A 26834-nucleotide genomic window follows, 5' to 3' on the forward strand; every position below is an offset into this window, starting at 1 on the left:
CCTGCACTGTGACTCTCCTGCACTGTGACTCTCCTGCACTGTGACTCTCCTGCACTGTGACACTCCGCCCCCTGCACTTGGGTTCTGTTTATTTGGGTTCTGTGGGCAGTGAGGGAGCCCGGGGTCTTCTCCCACGGTGGGCCAGTCGGCTCCTGGTTGTGCCGGGGCCCCAGTCGGCCCTCGTGTGTTATTGCGGGGGGAGAAAATACCGCAGCCTGAACTGGTACAAAAGGTGGGAGCTGATGGGGAGTGGGTCTTCAGTATGCACTGGGAGATGGCCAATGATTCCACTGTCCCTACCTCCACTGGACATTGGTTCCACCACTGGGATGCCAGTCCAGACGGATCAATACATCCATCAATCAACCTTTATTTTCACTCGGAAAGACACATTGAGGGGCAAGCTCCCTCTTTTGCAAGTGTGCCGAGTTTACAATTAAGACATCATATAGTCAATGAATGTGTCGAGAAATACATTGAGTCCTGATTGGAAGAGTGCTTTCTCATTGAATACTCATTATTTAATCGCAATTACACTGATTGAAAGTCATATAAAGGCACTAAATTCTCACCTAAGTCCCTTGTGAGGCCTCTCCAAGAGGCGGTGTGGAAATAGATCCCAGGCTTTCCAGGCCTCCCTCACTCAGTGTGTGAGTATGTGAGTGAGTGTGTGTGTGTATGTGAGTGTGTGTGTGTGTGTGTGTGTGTGTATGTGAGTGTGTGTGTGTGTGTGTGTGTATGTGAGTGAGTGTGTGTGTGTATGTGAGTGTGTGTGTGTGTATGTGAGTGTGTGTGTGTGTGTGTGTGTATGTGAGTGTGTGTGTGTATGTGAGTGTGTGTGTGTGTATGAGTGTGTGTGTGTGTGTATGTGAGTGTGTGTGTGTGTGTGTGTGTATGTGTGTGTGTGAGTGTGTGTGTGATGTGAGTGTGTGTGTGTATGTGAGTGTGTGTGTGTGTGTGTGTGTGTATGTGAGTGTGTGAGTGTGAGTGTGTGTGTGTGTGTGAGTGTGAGTGAGTGTGTGTGTGTGTGTGTGTGAGCGGGAGTGTGTGTGTGAGTGTGTGTGTGTGTGTGTGTGTGTGTGTGTATGTGTGTGTGTGTGAGTGTGTGTGTGTATTTTCCTGCTGATATATGGAGGGCTTTAGGACCCAGTTTTAGTGTTTTAGTTTAGGAACCGGGAGCCTGTCAGCCTGAAGTTCTGAATGAAGGCGATTAGAGATACAGTACATTAGAGATACAATAGATTAGAGATACAGTAGAACAGGGAGGAGTTATAGAGCAGTCTAGAAATAAAGAGTTAGTATGTTAGTTATGTGATTAAACTAGAGAACTGGACTTCACAGAAGTTAAAGAGTGCGAGCTACCTTCCTGCCAACACATCCCACAGGAAGTAGGCGCTGTGACTTTCACTGTGTCAATGATTCCTTTCCCAAAGGCCGGGTACAGTTATGAGTGGAAGGGTGTGGGGGTGTGGATTCAGCGCTACAGGGAGACAGGAGCTCTCTGGGCCGGGGGGAGGACCCCGTGGTCCTCTGCAACCACAGGAACACCTAGCACTGGCTTTGCTGACTGCACGTTCACAAAAGAGTGTTCACACCAGAAGGCGCGTGTGGTTTAGCGTGTGAGAAGAGAGGCCAGGGGCTGAGACCCGACGCTGCTCTGCAGGGGGGCTGCGTGGGAGGCCATGAGGGAGCGCAGCTGCCACGTTACCTCACTGAGAAACAGCCTCTCGGCCCACTCTCACTCAGAGGAAGTGGTCAGAACGAAGAAGTGTGTCTCTATCTGCATGTGAAAAGGGGCATTACAGCTCCTGTGGTTCTGTCAACTCAGCTGTCTGAAACCTATATGGTGTCAGAGGTAGTGCCATTAATATGTCTCCATCACCTGACCTGCAGGGATTTAAACTAGGGCTCATTCCAATCCCTTATTTTTCTCCTCCTTTTTCCTTTTCTTGCCCCAAGCTCCACCCATCGGGCAAATGGAATGCCCTTGCTCCTTAATACGTTGGAAGCCGTGTCAGTTACAGACGTGGCAGATGGGGACAGGTCGATCCACAGGTCAATCATTTATACGCTTTCTGGAAAAATACTTCCGCAACGGATGCGCTGTTCTTGCTCAAAGGAAAGATTAGGAGTTCTTAACTTCTACTTCCTACTTGCGTTAAACTGAGTACCATCTTCCCACTGCACCACACAGCATGTTTTTCAGTTTTCTGTTTGCTTCAATGTGCCGTTTGACTCATGACCAGGTTTTCTTTAACATGTACTAATGTTTATTCTCTTATGAAAGTGGCCACACAACATGATTAACAGCATATTTAAAACTCAAATCAACAAACAATGAAATAAGCCATTATGATGTGATATTTCCACATATAAACAAAATGCATTTTGAAATTTCTCAGGCCAAGAGTGTCTCAACATTTCTTGTTGAGTTGAGTCTTATCTTACTTCAAAGCATTAATGCTGGTGTCCAAACTACTCATAGACTTCAGGTAGGCTAAGTCAAGACCATTAAACAGGCATTAGTGTATTACACCATTTTACCAATGAGGGCACTTTGTTTCGCCTCCTTGAGTGTGAATCATTTCTAAATATAACAACTGAACAACTGACTAATACAATCGAGTACTATTTAGCATGCCATTTCTGTGGCCATCTGGATTCCCAGCTGAACAAATGAATCATATTTACATGATATATCAAATTATGACATGATATATAGCTATTTACATATTGCAATTAAAGATATTAACATTCATAGGTGTGTTTGTTATTAAGCAGTTTATTAATTGCACCTGGCTCAAGGGTACACCTCTGTGGAGTAGGCCAGGGCCCTCATGCATAAAATGGATGTGGATTTCATCCTACTTTTCATACGACCAGTTACTAAATGCGCATACAAATTATTTTAAAAATGGGTGATCAGATGGAAAGAATCCCCCTTTAGGGTAAATCACCCTCAATTATCCTTATATGGTGGCTTAGTGCTTCTTATTTGGCTATTATCTTGTTTTCAATGGCAGTAAAGCTATGCCAAATAACCCAAATTGTAATTGTAGTAATTTTATGCATGCGGCCTCAGGTCTCCATCCACCAATCAGGGTGCAGGTGTATTGAGAAGCCCGGCCGGAGCACCAATCAGGGTGCAGGTGTATAGAGAAGCCCGGCCAGAGGGTACGTCTCTCGGGAGATTGTGGAACATGAATGCATAGGGAGCAGATTGTGGAACATGAATGCATGGGGAGAAGATTGTGGAACATGAATGCACAGGGAGAAGATTGTGGAACATGAATGCACAGGGAGCAGATTGTGGAACATGAATGCATAGGGAGCAGATTGTGGAACATGAGTGCATAGGGAGCAGATTGTGGAACATGAATGCACAGGGAGGACATTGTGGAACATGAATGCATAGGGAGCAGATTGTGGAACATGAGTGTATAGGGAGCAGATTGTGGAACATGAGTGCATAGGGAGCAGATTGTGGAACATGAATGCACAGGGAGCAGATTGTGGAACATGAATGCATAGGGAGCAGATTGTGGAACATGAATGCACAGGGAGGAGATTGTGGAACATGAATGCATAGGGAGCAGATTGTGGAACATGAGTGCATAGGGAGCAGATTGTGGAACATGAGTGCATAGGGAGCAGATTGTGGAACATGAATGCACAGGGAGCAGATTGTGGAACATGAATGCATAGGGAGCAGATTGTGGAACATGAATGCACAGGGAGGAGATTGTGGAACATGAATGCACGGGGAGGAGATTGTGGAACATGAATGCATGGGGAGCAGACTTTAGTTCCTGCACAGCGGACGGTGACGTGTGGGGAGTGGTGTTTGGGCAGAGAGCAGGGCTCCTCAGGGCGTCAGGGTGTAGACACAGTCCAGTTCCTGCTTCCGGGCCCTTCTGTCCTGTCGGCGGCCTCTCGCACACACCTCACTGTAAACGGTCATCGTCTCGTCGCTCTAGAAGGACAATACGAGCAGGACCTCACCAGTGTCCCTCAGACCACCAGCTCACCAGCAAAGCAATTAGATTAAGAGGAGGTGCAACGCACCCATCCACCTTACTATCAAAAAAGCCCAGCTGCACATTTTCACTCGTTCATTAATCTCACGGATATAGAAATTACCGTATCAGGTAAGTTTCTGATTGGCTGAGGGATCATGATGTCTGCATATACCAGCTGGGAACTGTCCACAGGACTGGGACCTGTAGGGAAGAGCATTGTGGATGATGTCACAAGCACAGCAGACGCAGATAGAGAACGGACACATTCAGCTTCTCCCAATGAGCCGCGTGCTTACCCACACTCCGCTGCGGGGGATTCTTACTGCGTCTCTTCGGCGCGGCGTAGACGATATGTGCAGCAGAAACGCCTAAACAAAGCAGACAATGCAGTCCACTGCAGTGGTTGACAACTGAGAACTGGTAAGGTACATTTTAACGCTATGCGTTGCTTCTCAATCGGATAATGCAAGACAATATCTCCTTTGCCTTGATCAGTTAAGACGGTTGCCGTTAAAACAGCTGCGATAGGCCTACCTTCATATTGAGTGAGTTCACCATCATCATACTGTGACCTGAAAGAAGAGGGAGAATACAGTGGCTTCAGAAAGTATTGAGACCCCTTCACTTCTTGCACACTTTATTGTGTTGCAGATTTTATTTTAAATGGATAAAATTGTCATTTTTGCCCATCAATCTACACTCAATAACCCATAATGACAAAATGAAAATATGTTTTTCTGCAAATTTATTTAAAATCAAAAACTGAAATCTCTCATTTACGTAAGTATTCAGACCCTTTGTTGTGGCACAGATGGCACTTCACAGACACTTTCTATGCAAGGAGCTTGAAAGGATCTTCCAGAAAAAAGGGGTTAAACTAACCCCTGTAAGTAATTGGTGCAAAAGGGACTTCTACAAAATACTGAATTGAGGGTTCGAATATAAATGAAAGATTACAGTTTTTGATTGGTCATACATTTGCTGTAAAACATGTATAAAACATGTTTTCAATTTTGTCATTATGGGTTATTGAATGTAGATTGATGGGAAAAAATGGCAATTGCATCCATTTAAAATTAAATCTACAACACAACAAAGTATGCAAAAAGTGAAGGGGTCTGAAGGGCTTCTGAAGCCACTTTATATGTGTCTGACAGTGCAACTGCTGAAAGAACATGCATCACTGAAACGCCAGCTACTGCCGGTCTGCTAATTATTCAACCAACCAACACGGCAGCAGGAAGTCCCTGGGGGCAGGAAACCATGTGAAAATGCCGTGTTTTCATTACATCACAGGGGTTCACTTTGGCATATGAGAATATGAAACTGCTGCACCGTGACAAAATAAATAAAAAGCGTTTTTTTATCATTTAGATCACCAGTTAAAATGTTTGTGTTTCCAGTCACCTGCCCTAAAAAAAAAATACTTTCAAAGAGTGTATTTTAAATCATTCAAATTTCAGTTATGCTTCAGTGTATTTTAAGGAAATACACTTCAATGAAAATGTACTTCTTAATATACCTAAGCATACTTAAAAGTATGCATGTCAACTTCAGTGTATTAAGAAGTTTTTTTAAATCAGTACATTTTAAAGTGTGCTTCAAGGAAACCCACTTCAATTAAATAATTTCTTATCATACTTAAGCATACTTAAACAAAAGTACACTTGATTGTGTTGTCAAACTTCAGTGTCTTATAAATATATACATACAATAGATAAATATATCTATTATGTGTTTTGGTTTAGGTTTCTGAACATATCTATGTACTTATTTATGCACATCAAAGGCGTGTTTTAAATGTACTTATACCTTTAATGTCTTCTCAGACAAGTGTAAAGGTAAAGGTGTCTGTCTGTCTATCCTTCACACAGCAGGGTGAGACACGGGGGCTGTCTGTCTGTGTGAACTGCACACTGCAGGGTGAGACATGGGAGCTGTCTGTGTGGACTGCACACTGCAGGGTGAGACATGGGAGCTGTCTGTGTGAACTGCACACTGCAGGGTGAGACATGGGAGCTGTCTGTGTGAACTGCACACTGCAGGGTGAGACATGGGAGCTGTCTGTCTGTGTGAACTGCACACTGCAGGGTGAGACATGGGAGCTGTCTGTCTGTGTGAACTGCACACTGCAGAGCAGAAGTAGGCTGGGAAACCACAAGGCACATACAGAGATCATTCAGGCCTGACCCGTCTCAACGCCTCGTTTGTTTGTCATTTGTACAAAGGCTTTGCGGTTCTTTGAAAACGACAGTTACTGTATGCGAGTCTCCTCTTTTACGACCCTGCCACTGCACGAGTCAGCTCCTGTTTGTCAATCTGCAGGGCCGCGGGAAAGCATGTCAACGGGGTCCGAACTTACCCATCAGCCTGACGACCTGGGAAGAGAACAGTCCAGATTATGTAGCTAGGTGATGTGCCACATCCAACATTTCCGAGTAATTCTGTTGAAAAGCTATTGATAGTGCCGTACATGGCTTTAATACGCTATGTTTATCAATAGTGCCGTTAATGCCAATTCATGTGACCTTATTGTACTTTTATCCATTTAGCTGAGATTGTGCTGAGGTATATCTTGAGAATCAGCAACCTCCCAGTTACATGTCAATCTCTCTAGAAACATTTAGTGAGGTTCTGCGCTAGTCCAGGCAAACAGTGGCCTTTTCAGAAATGGCTGTAGACAGGAGGAATGACTGTACCTTGGCCCGCTAATGCATTCTTATTTTTCTGTCCTTTTCTCCGCAGAAATACGATGCCTATCACTAAGACCAAGACACAGGGAATGGCAGCCAGGCTGTAAAGTGCTTTAGATCCACCTGGGAATAACAGGGAAATGCATGTTCACAGTATTTTCATGTTAAGGTGAAGCAGCACTAGATACAGTGTATCTCACACACAGGACTGCTAATGCAGAAACATTTCTTACCACTATAGTGGAAGTCTGATTGGGCAGTGTTTCCTGTACCCAGCATGCACCACTCCTGCTATGTCTTTTTTATTTCCTTTAAATGTAACTCATAAACCCCAGCTTTAAAGCCAAGATTCTCCGTATCTGCTGAGTCTGCAGAATGTGTGCCTTCAGTCAGCATGGAGCCCCCTTCATGCAGGACAACCGTACGCATGGGTATGACTCCACGTGGTGTAAAACCCAGACCCCTGCACTCCCTGTGTCCTGAAGACAGTCCACATGTGACCTTCACTCACCAGGGTGGGCTGGGCTGCTGTCAGACACCCACAGCGTGATGCTGGCGTTCTGCTGTCCATACGGGTTCTGTGCCACACACCAATAAAGGCCCTCATCTTCCCTCTGCACTGCAGGGATGTGAAGGGTCTCTGTATGGCGCACTTCTTTAATGCTTCCCCCCAGCCACCGGGTCTCAGGCCTGGGGTTCCCGTCAGCAACACATATCAGGTTCAGGGTGAAGCCGTTTGTTACAAGTACTGAGCCGTTAGCCACAACCGCTGAGTCTGTGCTCACAGTCACAGCCTCTGGCCCATCTGGAGGAGAGAGGGAGAGAGAGAGAGAGAGAGAGAGGGGGGGGGGGAGAGAGAGAGGGGGGGGACAGAGAGAGAGAGAGAGAGAGAGAGAGAGGGGGGAGAGAGAGAGAGGGACAGAGAGAGAGGGAGAAGGGGGAGAGAGGGGGACAGAGAGTGAGACAAAGGGGGGGAGATGGAGAGAGAGGGGGGGAGAGAGGGGGATAGAGAGAGAGAGAAAGGGGGGAGATGGAGAGAGAGAGAGAAAGAGAGAGAGAGAGAGAGAGAGAGAGAGAGAGAGAGAGAGAGGGTAGTGGTGCTACTTGAGCGCATATACCATTATAAATGGTAAAGTGTCGCACCATCTGACATGATGTCTAGTCCAAGGCTTCTAAGCCAGAATCATTTTGAGCACATTTTTTTCTCAAAATAAATCCAGCTCAATCAAATATTGCATTAAGAAATAACCAACACACTACCATATTGAAGTGCAGTATACTGTATAAGCCACAGTGTCTCTCAGAGCAGAAACTCACAGCTACAGAGAGGAGCTACAGTGTCTCACAGGGCAGAAACTCACAGTGGACCGTGAGGGTGGTGCTGGTTCTGTGTGTGTGTCTCCAGGCAGGGTGAGAGGCCTGACAGACGCACACAGCGTTGTGATCCTTCACCTCGGGGCTGAAGCTATACTGACTGTCCAGGGAGAAAGTGCCATCATTGTTTCTGCTGATGCTGTTGGTGATGCTGCCAGGCAATACTGGAGTCTCCCTGCAGAACCATAACACTGAGGCGTTCCCAGGGTAGAACCCTGAAACCTTGCAGTCCAGGGTGGCCTTGTGTCCAGAGACGAGAGGAGACATCCGATTGAGTATTTCTATGGAAGAGGGCTGAGCTGGAACACAGAGGTCATTAAATACAGGTAATGCACAAGTGATCCAGCATCATTCTAATCACAGACGTTATTTACAGTGCCCACGTCATATCAAGAAAAATACTGTTTTTCTGCCTGGAATGATGGAAGGTTTTTGGTGTTCTGTGTATATATTATACATTCTCTATAAGATTTCTATGTAACATATGGATAAAGATTGACATTACTTTGATGACTTTTTTGTGCAAAGATTTTGTTAGCCTGTGGATAGTACAATGTAAGTGTGCCATTAATGTAATATAAGTGTAAGTGTGTAATGTACGTGTAAAATGATAATAAATGTGCAATAGAATAGAAATAATCTTCATATATAAGTAATTAAATGATTCACTGACCATGAAGAGAAAGGGTTGTTCCAGAGCCTTTCACTTCTATTATTCCTTCAGCTCTTAGCAAGACCGCCTCACAGTAGTACACACTCTTATCTGCAAGACTGGGGCTCTCAATGGTGTGAGTCACATCACAGGAGGTATGTGTGTCACTGGAGCCAACTGACTGGCACCTCTGAGGCTCATCTCCCTTTAGTGGGTCTTTTCCTTCATAGAATGTCCCAAAGGTTTCATATTTTCCAGTGTAGTTGTAGGTACAGGTCAAGTTGACAGGGTGTCCAACCTCAGCTTCAATGTGAGGAGGCTGATACACCACCAGTGTAGGGTCTGCAGCACCTGGAATGACCCATTCATTAATGCACACTGAGAAGCCAACGACAACACAAAATATCCCTGAAAAACTGCTCACAAAAATAATAGCAAATACAAAGTGTCACAGACTGAAATGTTATGTTTTCAAGAGAATCCTGTGAAAATGTGTGGGTGCAGTAGTAAATGCCATACAATCATATAAAAATGAAATGCAATGTTTTTATATTGTGTAAGTGTATTATAATATGCAATGCTATAAAGGTTAATTTTGCACTGTTATGAGTTAATTACAAGGAAAGTATCATTCTAATCAAACATCTACTTGATAAGCATAAACCAACAGTTCTTACTGCAAAATGTTGTAGTGTAACTGGTAGCATAGCGTTGTAGTGTAACTGGTAGCATCATGTTGTAGTGTAACTGGTAGCATCATGTTGTAGTGTAACTGGTAGCATCATGTTGTGGTGTAACTGGTAGCATAGAGTTGTAGTGTAACTGGTAGCATCATGTTGTGGTGTAACTGGTAGCATCATGTTGTGGTGTAACTGGTAGCATCATGTTGTAGTGTAACTGGTAGCATCACGTTGTAGTGTAACTGGTAGCATCATGTTGTGGTGTAACTGGTAGCATCATGTTGTAGTGTAACTGGTAGCATAGCGTTGTGGTGTAACTGGTAGCATCACGTTGCTATGTTACTGGTAGCATCATGTTGTGGTGTAACTGGTAGCATCACGTTGCAGTGTTACTGGTAGCATCATGTTGTGGTGTAACTGGTAGCATCACGTTGTAGTGTAACTGGTAGCATAGAGTTGTAGAGTTACTGGTAGCATCTCGTTGTGGTGTAACTGGTAGCATCACGTTGTAGTGTAACTGGTAGCATAGCGTTGTAGTGTTACTGGTAGCATAGCGTTGTGGTGTAACTGGTAGCATCACGTTGTAGTGTTACTGGTAGCATCATGTTGTAGTATAACTGGTAGCATCATGTTGTAGTGTTACTGGTAGCATAGAGTTGTAGTGTAACTGGTAGCATCATGTTGTATTGTAACTGGTAGCATCACGTTGTAGTGTAACTGGTAGCATAGAGTTGTAATGTAACTAGAAGCACAGCCATCTCAAAAATATGCATAAAGCATAAGAAGAACCTTTTAAGTATAGCTGGCAATGAAGGCTTAGCAGACTACCTGTTTCATAAACAATTTTTATTTGGCCCGGATAAATACATAAAGGTGGTCCACATTCAAAAATAATTCTTTAGCAGGTTTTGTAAAATAATTGGGAAGGACTTCATATATTATATGTTTCAGCTGCAGGGTCTGTACGAGTGTGTAAGCTACAATAGGTAAGATCTTTGTGTTAAAACATTGTTACAAGACCATTGTAAATCCCTTCCTATCATTGAAAAAGGCTCACTGGCATGTTGAATCACCTTCTGCCTGCGTTTATTGTCCTAAAATTTGGGTTTCAAAATATACAGTTCACGGCCCAACACGCTATCACTGCATCAAAACATTGTATAACTATACAATAATTCAAGCTCATTGGTTGAAAATGGGCTCTAATTGCCACAACCAATGGCTTTTCAACGTCAGTGCATTTACAGGGAAGGCGGAGGGATAAACAGTGTTGTGGTTTGAGGGTGTTGCTGCTATTCCTCTCTTGACCGTTAGAAGTCCAAAATTGCCTATTGTACCTTTAAATGTCAATGTCCTCACCATTGAAACAATTAATTTGAACTTTTTCTGTATATTGATTTTCTTTAATTTGACAAGCAAACAAATGTCAGCTTCATTGAAAAAAGATATTTAAAAAATATCCATCCATCCATCCATCCATCATCACCCGCTTATCCGGAGTCGGGTCGCGGGCGCAGTAGGCAAAGCCGGGTATTCCAGGCATTCTAGCTCCTCCTGGGGGTTCCCGAGGCATTCCCTGGCCAGGAGAGATATATAATCTCTCCAGCGGGCTACGGGTCTCCCTCGGGGTCTCCGCCCAGTTGGACGAGCCCAGAAAACCTCCAAAGGGAGGCGCCCGGGAGGCATCCTGATCAGATGCCCGAACCACCTCAATTGGCTCCTTTCGACGCGAAGGAGCAGCGGCTCTACTCCGAGCTCCCTCCGGATGTCCGAGCTCCTCACCCTATCTCTAAGGCTGAGCCCGGCCACCCTACGGAGGAAGCTCATTTCGGCCGCTTGTATACGCAATTTCGTTCTTTCGGTCACGACCCAAAGCTCGTGACCATAGGTGAGGGTTGGGACGTAGATCGACCAGTAAATCGACCCTCTTCACCACAACGGTCCGGTGCAACGCCCGCATTACTGCAGACGCTGCACCGATCCGCCTGTCGATCTCACGCTCCCTTCTTCCCTCACTCGTGAACAAGACCCCGAGATACTTGAACTCCTTCACTTGGGGCAAAGACTCGTTCCCAACCCGGAGGGAGCAATCCACCGTTTTCCGGCAGAGAACCATGGTCTCGGACTTGGAGGTGCTGAGTGTAGTTGTGGGTAATTGCGTGCTGAGTGTCGTTGTGGGTAATTGCTTCAGATCACTGAGTGTAGTTGTGGGTAATTGTGTGCTGAGTGTAGTTGTGGGTAATTGCGTGCTGAGTGTCGTTGTGGGTAATTGCTTCAGATCACTGAGTGTAGTTGTGGGTAATTGCGTGCTGAGTGTAGTTGTGGGTAATTGCGTGCTGAGTGTAGTTGTGGGTAATTGCTTCAGATCACTGAGTGTAGTTGTGGGTAATTGCGTGCTGAGTGTAGTTGTGGGTAATTGCGTGCTGAGTGTAGTTGTGGGTAATTGCGTGCTGAGTGTAGTTGTGGGTAATTGCGTGCTGAGTGTAGTTGTGGGTAATTGCGTGCTGAGTGTAGTTGTGGGTAATTGCGTGCTGAGTGTAGTTGTGGGTAATTGCGTGCTGAGTGTAGTTCTGGGTAATTGCGTGCTGAGTGTAGTTGTAGGTAAGTGCGTGCTGAGTGTCGTTGTGGGTAAGTGCTTCAGATCATTGCAGCACATTACCAGGAGTGGTAGAAATGAAAGGACCGGGGCGATAACTCTGCTTATTGCTGGAAATTCAGTGATGGCAATATTACACCACAGTGGTGGTACATTTTAAACCAGTTAATCCACAGCTGCAAAGCAACAAAAGAAAATTGGCAAAATGCAAACAAGAGTTTACACTCTACTTGTTCTGTCGTGGCTTTTACAGCAAACCTAAAACACACACAGTCCGTTCAGCAGTCACATAAATACAGACATGCTGATCAAGAGTATTTCAAACTAACATACACTTATGCCCCTTCCCTCTTGGTAAAATGGAGTATTATGATGGCTTACTTGAATATGATGGCTTACTTCCTTATTAAAGGCCGAACACAGTGTTTCACTGTTTTCATTTGTGTCTTTGGTAGGGACTGTTATTTATTTTCTTCGATTTTTTTGCTTTAATTAAGGTGACCATATATTGGATTTAAAAAAAGAGGACAGTGGCAGTGACATTATGAACACAATACTGAGCTATTTGTGTATATATATGGTCCACGAAATGAGCAAAACATAACTGGAGACTTTTAGGAATTTAGAATTCCAACATGGACAGATATTTTCAGTCCCAAAATGAAGAAATATCGAAGAAAAAGGGGTCTGACCAGCATATTGTTTTGGTATAATTGCTAGTTAGGTTAGGATTTCTGTTGCATTTTATGCCTACAAAGCCTGTTCAATTGTACTTAAAATTGTACTTTCAATCTTTCTACCATCCACCAGCAGGTTCTATATATTTCAACTATCCATTTTCCTGGAGGGCCTTTGATGGATAAATGGCTTAGGAGATCACTCCAAACACAGTTCTGTTTCACAGTGTTTCTATCACAACCATGTGCTGACAGCTGGAAGGTAAGATAACAAAGCCAAGCCAAGGTAATGTGCATATTTGAAAATGTTTATGTGACCCCTGTTAGTGACTTAAAGAACAATGTTGTCTCAGGAATTGATATTGTACTATGTTGACCCCTAAAGAATCTCCCAAATCTGAGAATTGGCTGCACCGAATTACCAGCTGGTGGAGAAACTGAAGCCCTCTACCTCATCCCCTGCTTTTAAAGACAAGTTTCAGCAGTGAGAGGAGCCAGAAGTTCTGCACCCCATTGGGTTGCCTAGTCTTGTCTGTCTCCTTTGAAGTGCACGCTGTTTGCCACCAGAAAGAGAGTCACTTTTGACTGTTACCCAGATTAAGAGTTCCTGCCAGTGCTGATCAGTTATGAAATGCGTGGTCTAAAAACAAGATGCATGCTTCAAAAAATAAACACACGTGACAGAATCTTATTCAAATTCAAATGTAAAAATGAAGAATGACTATTTTAGTAACTAGGTTTCATTATGGCTCTTTCCTGAGTAAAGCTATTTTTTATAAACTAATTTTATAAATCTATGCAGGTAGTCGTCGACTTACAACCTATGCAACTTACGACCGTTCGCCTTTACGACCGCGACTGCGAAGAAAATATTGATAAAACATGACATAAAGATGATTATAATGTCATTACACAGTATAATATATGTAAGGTAATTATAACATAGTTCCACTTACGACCGGTCGGTCGGAACCAATTATGGTCGTAAGTTGACGACTACCTGTCATAAATAAGTTAATACTAAGTATTAACTAATTTACTAAATCATTTATTTAACTTAGCAAAGCCAGACAATACAAATGTACAAATGTACATTCATAAAAAATAATATTAATACACAAAACAAATTTAATTAATAAATATACACCTATCAAGTGAACACCAGTGAATATATACCAATGACCGCTACCTTGAATATATAACAAACACAAACCATATAGAAAATACGAAATATAAATTATGAATCATACCAAGAAGGTATAGTCAGTTTAAACCCTGGAGCAGTTTTAGCTTCATAATAATGTAACCTATTATAAAACAATTTTATATATTAGCTGGATGTAGATGTACAAGATATCAGCCACAGTCTAAAACCCAAAAAGTACATATTATCTGTGAATTAAATTGGCAGGGTCCAATCACGGTATTTCAAACTTGGAAATAAATGTTTTTCCCATGACAATAACAGTTTTGTGTGTGCTACAATTGCCCAAATTAACTAACAAAATGTTGAGTTGATTGCAGTGTTGTGATTATTTTTGTTTACATTATACATAGCACAAGCACAAACACAAGGTTCCCAATTTGTATAGGAATTGTCAGTAATTTTATTCATGGCAGAAAATATCGTTTAATTTTTACATCAAAATGATGGCTTTGAAATTCAATTTTTAATCCCGAATGAAAACATTTTCAAAGTTACAGTCTATGAAATTTTTTTACAATGGAGTTTATGGTTGATGTTTTGATTACACTGTAATCTCTAGCCACATGATTATATACAAAACATGCTCAGGTACATACATACTTATACAATACTCTTGTTAGACCACACTTGGAGTACTGTGTGCAGTTCTGGGGACTGCACTATAAGAATGATATAGAGACACTGGAAAAGGTTCAGAGAAGGGCAACCAGATGTATAAATGTATAAAAGATTCATTAGTCAGACTTAAGATGCTTAATCTCTTTAAGCTTAGTAAAAGGAGGCTTAGGGGGATTTGATTGAGGGTTTTTAATTAATTAAAGGGATCAACAAAGTGCATTATAGGGGATTAGTCAGGGTGAGTTCGGTTAGCAGAATGAGAGGGTGCAAATGGAAATTGGCGAAGGAGAAATTCCGTACAGATATTAGGAAGTATTTTTTCACACAGCGAGTGGTCAATGTGTGGAATAGCTCGCCAGCACATGGAGCAGAGACAGAAACACTGGGGGTTTTCAAGACCAGGCTTGATGCGGTGTTCTATTGAGCTTTTAGGCAAACTTGCCAGTAGGTACACTGTAGGAAAAGGCCAGGCAGAGGTCTCCTCTGACCTCTCTCTTTAACATGGGACTTTCGACTATCCAGTGAGCAGCAGTTCTGCAGGCAGAAACGCCTTGTTATTGAGATATGTCAGAGGAGAATGGTCACACTGGTTGAAGCTGACAGGAAGGTATAGCCAAACATTACAACAGTGGTATGCAGAAGAGCATCTCTGAACACACAACACATCATAACTCTAAGTGGATGGGCTACAGCAGTAAAAAATAGGTCTAATAAATACCTAATAAAGTGCTCACTGAGTGTGCACTTAGAAGAATTATAACACATTCATAGCAATTGTCCATTGCTGTAATTGACACTTCATAGCATGTGGGCATCCGCCCCACAGTTCTTGGCTTCGTGGTCAGATTGCATCCTTTTTCATTTTAGTAACACTCAAGAAGGGTTGCCACAAAAGTGAGACATTTATTACTGTCCCAGGAAACTTCTATTGAAGAGCAACGAAAATGGCAGTAGCATCTCCAAGAACACAAACTTGTTTTATAATTTGTTGTTTTATAATGAGTTGGAGCTATGACAGTACTTCATGTGCAGCAATGTGCAGACGGATCATTTTCCTCTCACAGTTTCATTAATTTGACAAATTAATAATTTAAGTAATTAAATGATTGCGTAATATAACATAGAATTGTAGGAAAACAGCTGATTCATAAGCATGTTTGGTGATTACACTCAATCTGTAGTTAGATGTTACTTTACACTGTAAATTGCTTATATTGCTTGTTCACATAACATTGATGCATAGATTTGTTACTTTCATAGCCTCTCACTGTCTCTCTCTCTTTCTGTGTGTGCGTGTGTATATGTGTTTGTGCAATAGTGTGTGAATGCAATAGAGGTAAGTCTTTCTGAATATGTGTGTGTATATGTTTTTGTGCAGTAGTGTGTTTGTGTAATAGTGTGTGTGTGCAATAGAGTGTGTTTGTGTAATAGTGTGTTTGTGCAATAGAGGTCAGTCCCTTAACTTCCTCTTTAAATGTATATGTCTGCAGCAATACTACAAAAGAAATCCAAAAATTCAGAAGTGAAAGCTAAAAAGAGAGATGACCACCAGAAAGACAGAGTACCGAAACCATTTTCCCTCACACAAAGTCCCGCTACAGCAGAGACGCAGAGCCCCGATACAGCAGAGACGCAGTCTCCACGGTCCAAGGCTCTGTGGAGTAAAGCAGGACTCACCGGCAGCGCAGGCCCACAGTAGCCAGCCCAGGTACAGGAGGAGCAGTGGCTGGGTCATGGTGTGAGGAGCAGGCCGAGCACCTGTCTGCACGACCGCTACTGCGCAAAGAAGAGTAACAGCTGCCGTCTGTTCGGAAGAGGAAGCTGAGCCATGTGACTGAACCCGACCTCGACCACTCTTTGATTCTGGGAACTCTTTCGCCATAAGCTGACATCCCTCTTCTAATTTCTCCCTGTTTCTGACTTCATTCTTATCTTTCTCAGTACAGTACTGCAGGTTAAACGTCACAACCTCTCCAGAGCACCCGGGTCTGTGTGTGGACAGTGTCATATTTTTAAGTTTTTTTAAAAGTAAAAAAACGCTCAATATAGGCAATGTTTGTAAACATTTATCCTCAAAGAGCTTTCCATTAATTTCATTGCCCCTCAATGAAGGGCAAATACCAATATATCCCAATATATGTGAATTTATATATATGTATCTTAATTGACCTGTGAGCTTCTGGTTATATAAAATGAAAAGTTCAGTCAAGAGAAGCAATAAAATTGAGCATTAGAAATAATTTTTAAAAGCTTATTAGTAAGGTATTTCTACAAAGGGATACGAAACACATTGAAAAGGTTGTATAATCAAAAGATTTGAACTTTGTTGAACAAAGCCCAGTGCCTGTCAGCCAGCTGAGCTCGACTGCAGTGCAAGAGGTGCAGACCCCCCACAGATCTCTGTGACAGCTGAAGAAGGTTAACACATGATGACCACATTTTTTTCACTTTGTGCCAGTGAGTCAGAGACATGCTGCCATTCACCAATTCTAATGTTAAGCATGTAGACAAAAAAACAAGGCTTATTTAAATTCAGAAAAACCTACAATCCAGAGATTCCTGAATAAATTAGTGTGTGTACAGACACAGAACATGACCGACTCCAGTTAATGACTGTCTAGCCACAAAATGCAAATGTGAATGGGGCCAAAGAGAGGGGGGTACTGTGGGAAGTCAGTGCTCTTCTATTTACAGAAATGACATTGGCAGGAACATTGACATTACATTACTTAAATTTGTAGATGATACAAAACTGGGAGGTCTAACAGTTTGGAATCTACTAAAATAGTCCAAATATCCATAAGTGGGCGGACACCTGGCAAATTAAATTCATTATAGCTAAATGTAAAAACGTTCTACATGTGGGAAATAAAAACAAATGGCAGGATTACTTTATGGGAGGAAAACAATTGGAATGAGCTCAATTTTTAAAATACTTGGGAATAATAGTTGATTAGAGCTTTCAGGTTCTAGGTAGTAGTAAAAAGACAAAACCAAAAAAGCATGCTGGGATATATAGGCAAGAGTATAAATCCAAGGAAGTTATATTTATTTTATACAATACCTTTGCTAGCTCACTCTTAGAGTAGGATGTGCAGTTGTGTGCAGTTCTGAGGACAACATCATGAAAGATTGAACTTTCTCAATTGAAACTTAATCAAGCTTAATCAACTCTTCAAGTTTAGTACAGCGAGATTTAGGGGCAGTTTGAAAAAGGATTAACAAAGTGAATTACAAGAGATTCTTCAGGTTGAGTTCGGTTAGCATGATCTGAATGACCTTCATTTCCGGTGTGTTCAGTTCTCTGTTGTTTCCGCTGTGTTGAAGATACAGTTTGGTCAAAAAGTCATCAATATTTTATAAATTAGGCCCTTTGACACTTAAAAGTTGGAGAACATGGAATCCAGGTAAAGTGGTACAGGTATGGGTGGAGCCGGGCTTGTACAGTAATTTGCATGTTTGATTCCCAGGTGAGGCATTGCCATTGCACTGCTGAGCAACGTACTGAATTGCTTGAGTGTACAAGCAATGACCACTTTATTAGGTAGCCCTGTACAACAGCTTGTGCATATATCTACTCAGCCAATCATGTGGGAGCAACTCAATGCATAAAAGCATACAGACATGGTCAAGAGGTTCAGCTGTTTTTCAGAAATGTTTTTCGAAATGTCAGAATGGGGAAGAAATGTGATCTAAGTGACTTTGACCGTGGAATGATTGTTGGTGCCAGACGCGGTAGTTTGAGTTTCTCAGAAACTGCTGATCTCCTGGGATTTTCTCAGACAGCAGTCTCTAGAGTTTGCAGAGAGTGGTGGGGAAAACCAGAAACATCCATTGAGTGGCTGTACTGATCTTCTCAGTAAATGCATCAAATGAGGTCAGAGGGGAATGTCCAGACTGGTACAAGCTGACAGGAATGTGACAGTAACTCAATGAACCATGTGTTACAACAGAGAAGAGCATCTCTGAACACAACACATCAAACCTTGATGTGGATAGGCTACAGCAGCAGAAGACCAATAGTCACCTTACAGTGTTGAGCCGGAATATACAGAGGAAGAATTGCCTGAGCGAAAGACAGACAGTGGAGGACCAGGCAGCCGAAGCAAACAGCTTTGTAGCAGCTCAGCAAAGTCAAAGCTGAGCGTCATATCGCTCAGGCTAGCTAGCTAATGTTACTGTATTTTCATTGGAGTGTCATGTGATCACCTGGATGGATGGCCACCCACAAACCATCATCCCCTACCACTGCACACCATCCCTGTGCACACACACACACACACACACACACTATCCCTGTGCACACACACACACCATCCCTGTGCACACGCACACACCATCCCTGTGCACACACACACACCATCCCTGTGCACACACACACACACACACTATCCCTGTGCACACACACACCATCCCTGTGCACACACACACACACACACACACACACTATCCCTGTGCACACACACACCATCCCTGTGCACACACACACACACCATCCCTGTGAACACACACACACTATCCCTGTGCACACACACACCATCCCTGTGCACACACACACACACCATCTCTGTGCACACACACATCATCCCCATCATAAAATTGGCAGAAGTTGACAAACATTTGTACATTGCAGAGGTTGTGTTAACTTATTTCTGTAATGTTCCTGAGTTTGTTTTGTTTGTTTTAGTGTCATGTTTATTCTTGCTATTTATTCATCATCGAGCATATCTGGTTATTGTTCCCATTACTGTTTTGCATTTGTGATCCCCTGTGATGTCTGTGTCTGTATGTTTACGAGCCCAAGTCACTCCCCTGTCTGTGTGCTTCACTATTCGGGTGGTTTCGGTAGTTTCCAGGTTTTCAACATTTCTTCCAGCCTCGCATTCCTTACTTCCAGCTTCTCTCAATAGTTAAATGTTGTAAAGCATATTCTTACTAACTACTACTAATTTAGATATTGTACAGTAGGCTACTAATTATATTAATACAGTTACTGTCTGTCTAACTGATAAACTAACAGTCACTTAATTCGGGTAGTTTAGATTGAATCACTGACTGACGTTATCTCCTATTTTCCATGCTGTTCTACAACTCCGCCTTCCAATGCTGTCCCTGGTTACTCCCTTAGTTTCAGCGAAGTGTCTCTTACTATCCCTACTTCTCCAACTCTATGCAAATGTCTACTCCCTTATCCGGAGCCGTATGTTTTACATGTGGGTAAAATGTGGGTATTGTATTACCCTATTATGTTTCCCCCCTGTTGTCTACTTGTTTAGCCCACCTCACTCCCGAGCCCCGCCTAGATTGTTACCTTCCCTCATGTATTTAAACCTCAGTCTCCGCAGTGGTCTTTGTCAGAACGTTGATCGTATAGAGTGCCGAGATTCAAGTACGCCTGTCGAGATTCCAAACGACACCCCTTTGATTTGGTTTCCGACTTTCCTTGCCTTCGACTTCGATTTTTATGTCTTCGACTTTGCCCTTTGCGTACCTCTGTTTTTCTGACCTCCTGGATTTCGACCTTTGCATGTTGTTTTCGACCATTCTTTTGCTTTTTGATTTGGGTACTGTTTGTTGATCTCTTGGCTCTGAACTTGGACTGAATAAACTACGTTTTTGGATCATCCGTTGGTCCTCAGTACCATACATAACAAATTCACTTACAGGTTCAACAAAACAAGCAATCTCTTCAGGGGTGCCCAAACCTTTGCATGCTACTGCAATTTTAAATATTTATATTCAATATCTCCACCAAATTCTGGCTCTGTAAATTCATATTTTGTTATAACATATTTTTGACATCAACTTTCTTTCAATCACAAAAATATTGGATCCTGCATTGAGCATCAAACTTTTAGGCAGAGTTTATTCTGGAGTAATATTGCATATGCGTGTGTCATGCATCATTTATTCAATTTAAATAAACAGATTCTTGATAACCGTTATGCCAAACACGTTATATAAAATGATCTTGTGTGCGTACTTTACGTCTATAATAAATATTAATATAGCATGTGAATAAATACTTTCAGTCTACATACGACGACTTATTTGGATCAGTGGTTTCGATAAAGTTAGTGACTGGTCGCAACTTCAGGAAACGCGCTCTTTATAAAATACTAGGCTTCCTTTTGTTGTCTCCAGGGTGGATATCAGTGGAGAAATTAATCACACTCGATTCATGTGTGATTCTAATACGCTTTTTTCGTTGTTTGAGAAATACATCATAGACTGGTATATATATGTCATTGACATTTCTATGAGCAAACAATCTAAATATCAAAAAAAGAATCGCAGCAGCCTACGACTTTAAAGCTAACGGTGTATAGCTATTTTTATTATTATTAATGTTTCAATACTTAATTTGGTTGCTTAGCGCCTCCTTCTGTCTTGAACCGTTTATGTAAAAGCGTCATCAATTGTCACATTCGATGCCTAATACGTCATGATTAACTCCAAACGCCGACGTTAGAAACAGCGATTTCCGAACGCCGTGGAATACCTTGTTGTGACGTAACAGCCATATGTGTATTCAAGTGCGTGTATTTAAGTGTATTTATGTGTTCGCCTCAGTCAGAACCGTGACCTCGCATCTGTCCATTTGGTGACCATGTTATGACCAGGAAATTTTCGATACTGATGGGAAAATGCCAAAGACAAATAAGGTAGGGGGATAATGTTCTGCTTTGATATGTGATCACATCACAAATAGTACTTTCTCCCAAGCAGTCGATATCTACAGTATAGAAAGAACACAAATGACAACGTCTTTATCACGAGAACAATCTAATATTCAGATCCTTACCCCAGAATTTGTGCTTTCACGTGGTAAAATGATAACCTGCTATAATTCACCACAATATGTCTGCATTCCATATACTGTTCCATATGTATGCACGTTTGCTTGTGGGTGACAGAAATTTGTTAGAAATGTCAGAAAGAAATATGACACTAGTTAAACATTTATATAATATAAATATATCAATAGATTTGCCTAATATATGAATATTAGCCAAAGTGTTTGCATACTCTTCAGCATGTTAAAAACCAAAGACAATGCATAACTACTGAAATGTGAACATTTCTGAAATCCCTTTACTGCACCATATTATGTCACAAATGTTTTGTTGGTATCTCCAGATATTTCGCTATAAGACCACCGCCCCCATCAGTTTTGTAGATGAGACCCTCTTTGAGTCCCCAAAAAGGACAACCCAGGACCCATCTGAAAGGTCAGTTGTCATCTCCCGGTTTGAGTTGGAGAGGATCAGGAAGGCTGCTTATGTCTGGACTGTGGAGAGCAAGGAGGTGCAGTTGGACTTCCAGCGAAGAGAGAGGGCTATGGCCAAGGTGAATAATACAAATAATAGCTCAAACATGCAGTGGTAGAGACATTCAGTAGTGCGATGCTCTAGAACTTGGTCTCCCTGTGCTGGTTTTCATACCAACCACAACTGCAATCCCAGAACTTTAAAAAGCAGTTATTTTTTTCTTAATTATGTTTTTTCATGTTCAGAGGGATTATTTATCCTCTTAAGCCACATTGTCTCAGACATGCAGTAGCTATGCATTCCATGAAAAATGAAGCTCCCTGTTCATATTGTGCTTATTGTGCCATATTGCAAGCCATGAAGAATAAGCCAGGCATAGCTGACATAATATGATTTAAGAGGGTAAATAATCCCTCTGAACATGAAAATCCCATAATAACAGTTTGTTAAAGTTTTGGGATTACAATTGTGGTTAGAAGGAAAGCCAGCATGCATAGGGGTCCCCAGGCCCAAGTTTGGGAACCACTTGTGTAGATGGCCAAACTGAACCCCACCTCTGAACCACGTGGGCCGCCGCAGAAAGCCGCAGAGGAGAGGATTGCGAAGATACGGCAGGCGGACTTCCTGCGGAGGAAGAAGCAGGGGCTGAGCCGGGGGGAGGCTGGGGCGCAGGGGACCTCCCAGCTCCGGGGGGAGCGCACGCAGGAGCGGAGGATGGAGGACGACCCGGAGATGAAGAGCTTCAACGCCGTGGTTCGCGGAGTGAAGTGCCTCGCGGAGTGGGATGTGCAGGTGCAGGAGAGGCGGCAGGCGTTGTTAGCGGAGGAGGAGGAGGACCGGCTGGCTGCCCTCCGGGCCCAGGAGGAGGCCGAGGCCAGGCGCCAGGAGGAGAGGTCGTGGTAAGAGAGGGCCCCCCCAAAAAAACAAACCAACAAACACTGCTACAGAAAACACCTCCTGGAACAGGCAATCACACACAATTTTACATTTCTAAAGTAAGATTTGAAATAATGGAGTACTCATGGAGTACTAAAAAGAAAGCACTCCCACAAATAAAGCACATTATTACACACTACTTTAGAAGAACCGTAATTAGACTAGTCACCCAGAAAACCTTGGTCGTATACACGCTCATTGATCAGCTGCTACTGTATCTTTGATCCAGCTTACGTTGCACTTTCAGTGTATAGGTGTTTATGTATGTGTGTGTGTGTGTTGATATATCTGACTCCCTGCATGTGTGTGTGTGTGTGTGTGTTGATATATCTGACTCCCTGCATGTGTGTGTGTGTGTGTGTGTGTTCTGTGCTGTTCTCCAGCGGTAAGATCCGTGTCCAGGAGCAGATTGAGGAGAAGATAGAAGAGAGATGGCTGCAGGAACAGATGAAACAGCAGGAGAAACAGAAATTGCTGGAAAACCTGGAGCAGATGAAGATGGACGATCTACAGGTAGTAATGAATGCCCTGCTGAAAAAAACTGCTCAAGCTAGGTTTTGAAACAGCTGGTAGCTGGTTGACCAGTTCAGACCAGCTTCCAGCACGACATGGTCCAGTTGGTTGACCAGTTCAGACCAGCTAACATGTGCTGCCGGCCACTTACTTGAGTTAACCTATGAAGAAGTGTTGCTATGCATACAAAACACTATCAAACCATTGACCGATCGTAGATGGCTCTTGCCGGCTGGATCCCAGCCCTTCAGGCAGCCATTTTGACGAGCCCAGCCCTTCGGGCGTATATTTTGACCTGTGATCATGTGATGCCCAGGCACAGCTGCGGAAGAAGGAGGTGCAGAGGCGGCTGCAGCAGGAGGTGCTGGGGGCGACAGCGCAGAGCGAGGCTGACATGCTCCTGGTGGAGATGGCCAGCAAGAAAATGGTGAGGGAAAAGTGAGGGAAGGAGAAGGAGTATTTGAACGATACCAGACAAGATGCCTTTTTAATGTTTTATACATTCAGCTACAGTGAGAACATACAATGACCATAATATGAAGACATAGAAGACGTTTATCTTGGGTGCCCCCCCCAGGTGTGTAGCACAACATTTTGGGCCCTCTGCATATTTAGGGCGGCCTGTAGCGTAGTGGTTAAGGTAAATGACTGGGACACGCAAGGTCCATGGTTCTAATCCCGGTGTAGCCACAATAAGATCTGCACAGCCGTTGGGCCCTTGAGCAAGGCCCTTAACCCTGCATTGCTCCAGGGGAGGATTGTCTCCTGCTTAGTCTAATCAACTGTATGTCACTCTGGGTAAATGCCAATAATGTAATGTATATGGAGTCTCCATGGGGCCACTTAAAGTTATAGACAAAAACAAACATTTTTGTCCAGGCCTTTGGAGACCCACTCCCCCTCCCCCTGCCTTGGGGCCCTGGTAGTCAGTTCCACTATCCACCTATGTTGATGCCCCAGATCAACGCTATATATATAAATGCTTTGCTTTCATACAGCTGGATACCTATTAGAGGGTACTTGAGGGTACTTTAGTTCCTACATTACAAGAGCAGAGTTCCTGTTAGTTGGAGCCATCAACTTTCTGTGTCACAAGGGGACCTCCTGGGTGACTAGTGCATTGATGCGCCCCATGGTCAACAATCATATTCTGAACAAGGCCAACTATGGCCAGGAGCACTGCCAGATGAAGCATCATTAGGCTTGTCATCAGGGAGGGAGCGTGGTCAGTGGGACGACTGCAGTCTGCCTGGTGCCAGCTCAGCTCAGCTGGTGTCCCAAAGAGGGAATAAAGCTGGTGGCTCAAAGCCTTTGGAGACTGTATAGTGTAGACTTGATGAGGAGTGAGGATGCCTTGGGATAGCATTACATACACAAGCAAGCATCTGGAATAAAGGTGACTTCTCTGTAGCCTTTTGTGACCAGTTGGAGGATAGGGTATAGGGGAAGTAACAGGAAGAGCTATGGGGGACTCAGGCAGAAGGTTTTGTGGGGGACTCAGGCAGAAGGTTGTGTTCACAGGATCAGGAGACAGTAGAGAGGCAGAAGAGGAGGGGGAATGAGAGGGATCTGGATCAGGTGAGGGCCCTGGGAGAGAGAGGGAGAGAGAAGGCTGTTCAGGTAAATGCACCCCCTGACCTCACTCACAGACCTCATCGCTCTGTAGGGTCCCCCAGCCAGGGTGTTCTTCCACTGTACCCCCGACTCACAGCACAGAGCTGGCTGTGCATGCTCACTGTGGCCAAACACAGCACTCATTACAGCATGGATCTCAAACTAAAATCCTGGAGGGCCACTGTGACTGCTGGTTTTTGCTGAAGTGCTTCATTTAAACCATTGAGTCCGATTGGCCGTTGATGTGCACATTGTTGTTTCCAAGGCCTAAATTGGTTGCTGACTGAAAGGAAATCACGAAAAGCAGCAGACACTGCAGCCCTCCAGGCCTAGAGTTTGAGACTCCTGCATTAGAGCAGCAGGGAATGGGATGGTCCATGTTAGAGGGAGTATCAGAACAGCAAACGCCTCATTCAAGCTTCAGTTCTCTGCTTGTGGTAAAGATTGAGTAAAATTCTTGGTGGGAACTGGCTGTGCAACTCAGCTGGAAGAGTGAAAAATTAAACGAAGTTACTGGGTAATAGCACACAGCTCCAACATACTCCTTGTGTAAACAATACCCTTTCACACACAAAATCTGGGGTTGCTATGGGATATTGAACACAGATTCAACTTGCGTTTGACCCATTCACACCACACTATGGTCACAGGTAAGTACCAAGTGTACTGGGCTACACATCACTGCTGAATAGTGCAGTTCTTTTTGATGTCAATAAAAGCAGATGTAGTCAGCTTGGTTAAGTTGAAGTGTTTCTTCCTGCTAATAGTGAGTTTAGCGGCTGGCGAGCAATTGCAATGTAGTTTGCCATTATGCTGGCTTAATCCAGTTATCTCCTCAACTGATGTGTGAGTGAGTGCTCGCAAAACATTTTAAATAATATATTATTTTTGTATTTAATATTCACTGTTACATATTTAGTTAAAACTGAGCAATCCTCTTCTTTTGTGAATCTAGCTAGTGAAAATGAAGATAATTCCTGAGTTGTTTGGCTCTAAATAGTACACATTTGTATGAATACGGATCATTCACCTACAAGCTTTGGAACATTGTTATTGTATAATAGAGGTTGTAAGGCCTGAGCACCACATTGGGTTTTTGATACGGGGAATTTGGGCCAGTTATACACTTAACAGAATTTAGGTTCGTCAGCTAACCGTGGTACATAGAGTGAGCCCCATTCACACCAAAGATGAGTCGTGCCAAACCTGTGTCAAACCCAGGTCTTGGAACAGGGTCACGGACACCAACGGCAAACACGGTTTACCTGAGTCATTGCTTTGGTGTGTAAGGGGTGTAACAGAGGGAGCTGAAGGGGAGACCGGGCTAAATGAATGAGCACCCGTTTGAAGGAAGGCCTGGTCTGGGGGAATGTTGTGGGAGACGAGGAGCAGCGGCCGAACCCTGTCCCCTGTGTGCCGCCAGGAGGAGCAGCGGATGCGGAGGACCCAGGATGCCTGGGAGAACGAGGGCAAGAGGAGGGAGCGGGAGCAGGCCAGGCAGAAGGTGGAGGACGGGGAGTGCTGGAAACTGGCCCGGCAGGAGCAGCTGGCCATCAAGATCATTCATAATTTATGCTCATAATAATGAATAAATATTACTTCATAAAAATAATAACAATAACAATGATAATTATGTGCATGTTATATTAGTTATATTATGTGATCAAAAGTTACAGGTATTACAGTGTAGACGTATACTACACTACAATTTTACAGTGGAATATGTGCCCTCTGCAGCAATATTTGACTGAGAAAAGTAGACTGGGGATTGCAATAAATGTAAAAGTAGACTGGGGATTTTAATAAATGTTTCTGTTGTCGGTCTCTCTTTCCAGGACAGCTGGGATTCTAGAAAGATGGAGAATAAACTCAGCATCTGATGTCCAGCCTGACAGCCACTGTGCTTGGAACAGAATTGCAGAATTCCATGCTTAGAAATGGCACAATCTTTTGTGCGGCAAAGAAGAAATAAACATTTCGAAAC

General features: G+C 43.3%; 1 protein-coding gene and 1 pseudogene across 1 annotated transcript; both read right to left on the reverse strand.

Moving 5' to 3' along the window:
* Positions 1-26834, reverse strand: part of LOC133107602 (uncharacterized) — a 980437-nt pseudogene that overhangs the window by 33731 nt on the left and 919872 nt on the right.
* Positions 3866-8353, reverse strand: LOC133108171 (sialic acid-binding Ig-like lectin 12). Its single transcript, XM_061217608.1, has 8 exons — positions 8074-8353; positions 7224-7517; positions 6719-6835; positions 6382-6397; positions 4554-4591; positions 4316-4387; positions 4141-4220; positions 3866-3973 (listed from the first exon to the last, which is right to left on the reverse strand). Exons 1-8 carry the CDS (start codon positions 8351-8353, stop codon positions 3866-3868), a joined length of 1005 nt encoding a protein of 334 aa, XP_061073592.1.

Source organism: Conger conger, chromosome 13 (genome assembly GCF_963514075.1).
Source record: "Conger conger chromosome 13, fConCon1.1, whole genome shotgun sequence".
NCBI lineage: Eukaryota > Metazoa > Chordata > Actinopteri > Anguilliformes > Congridae > Conger > Conger conger.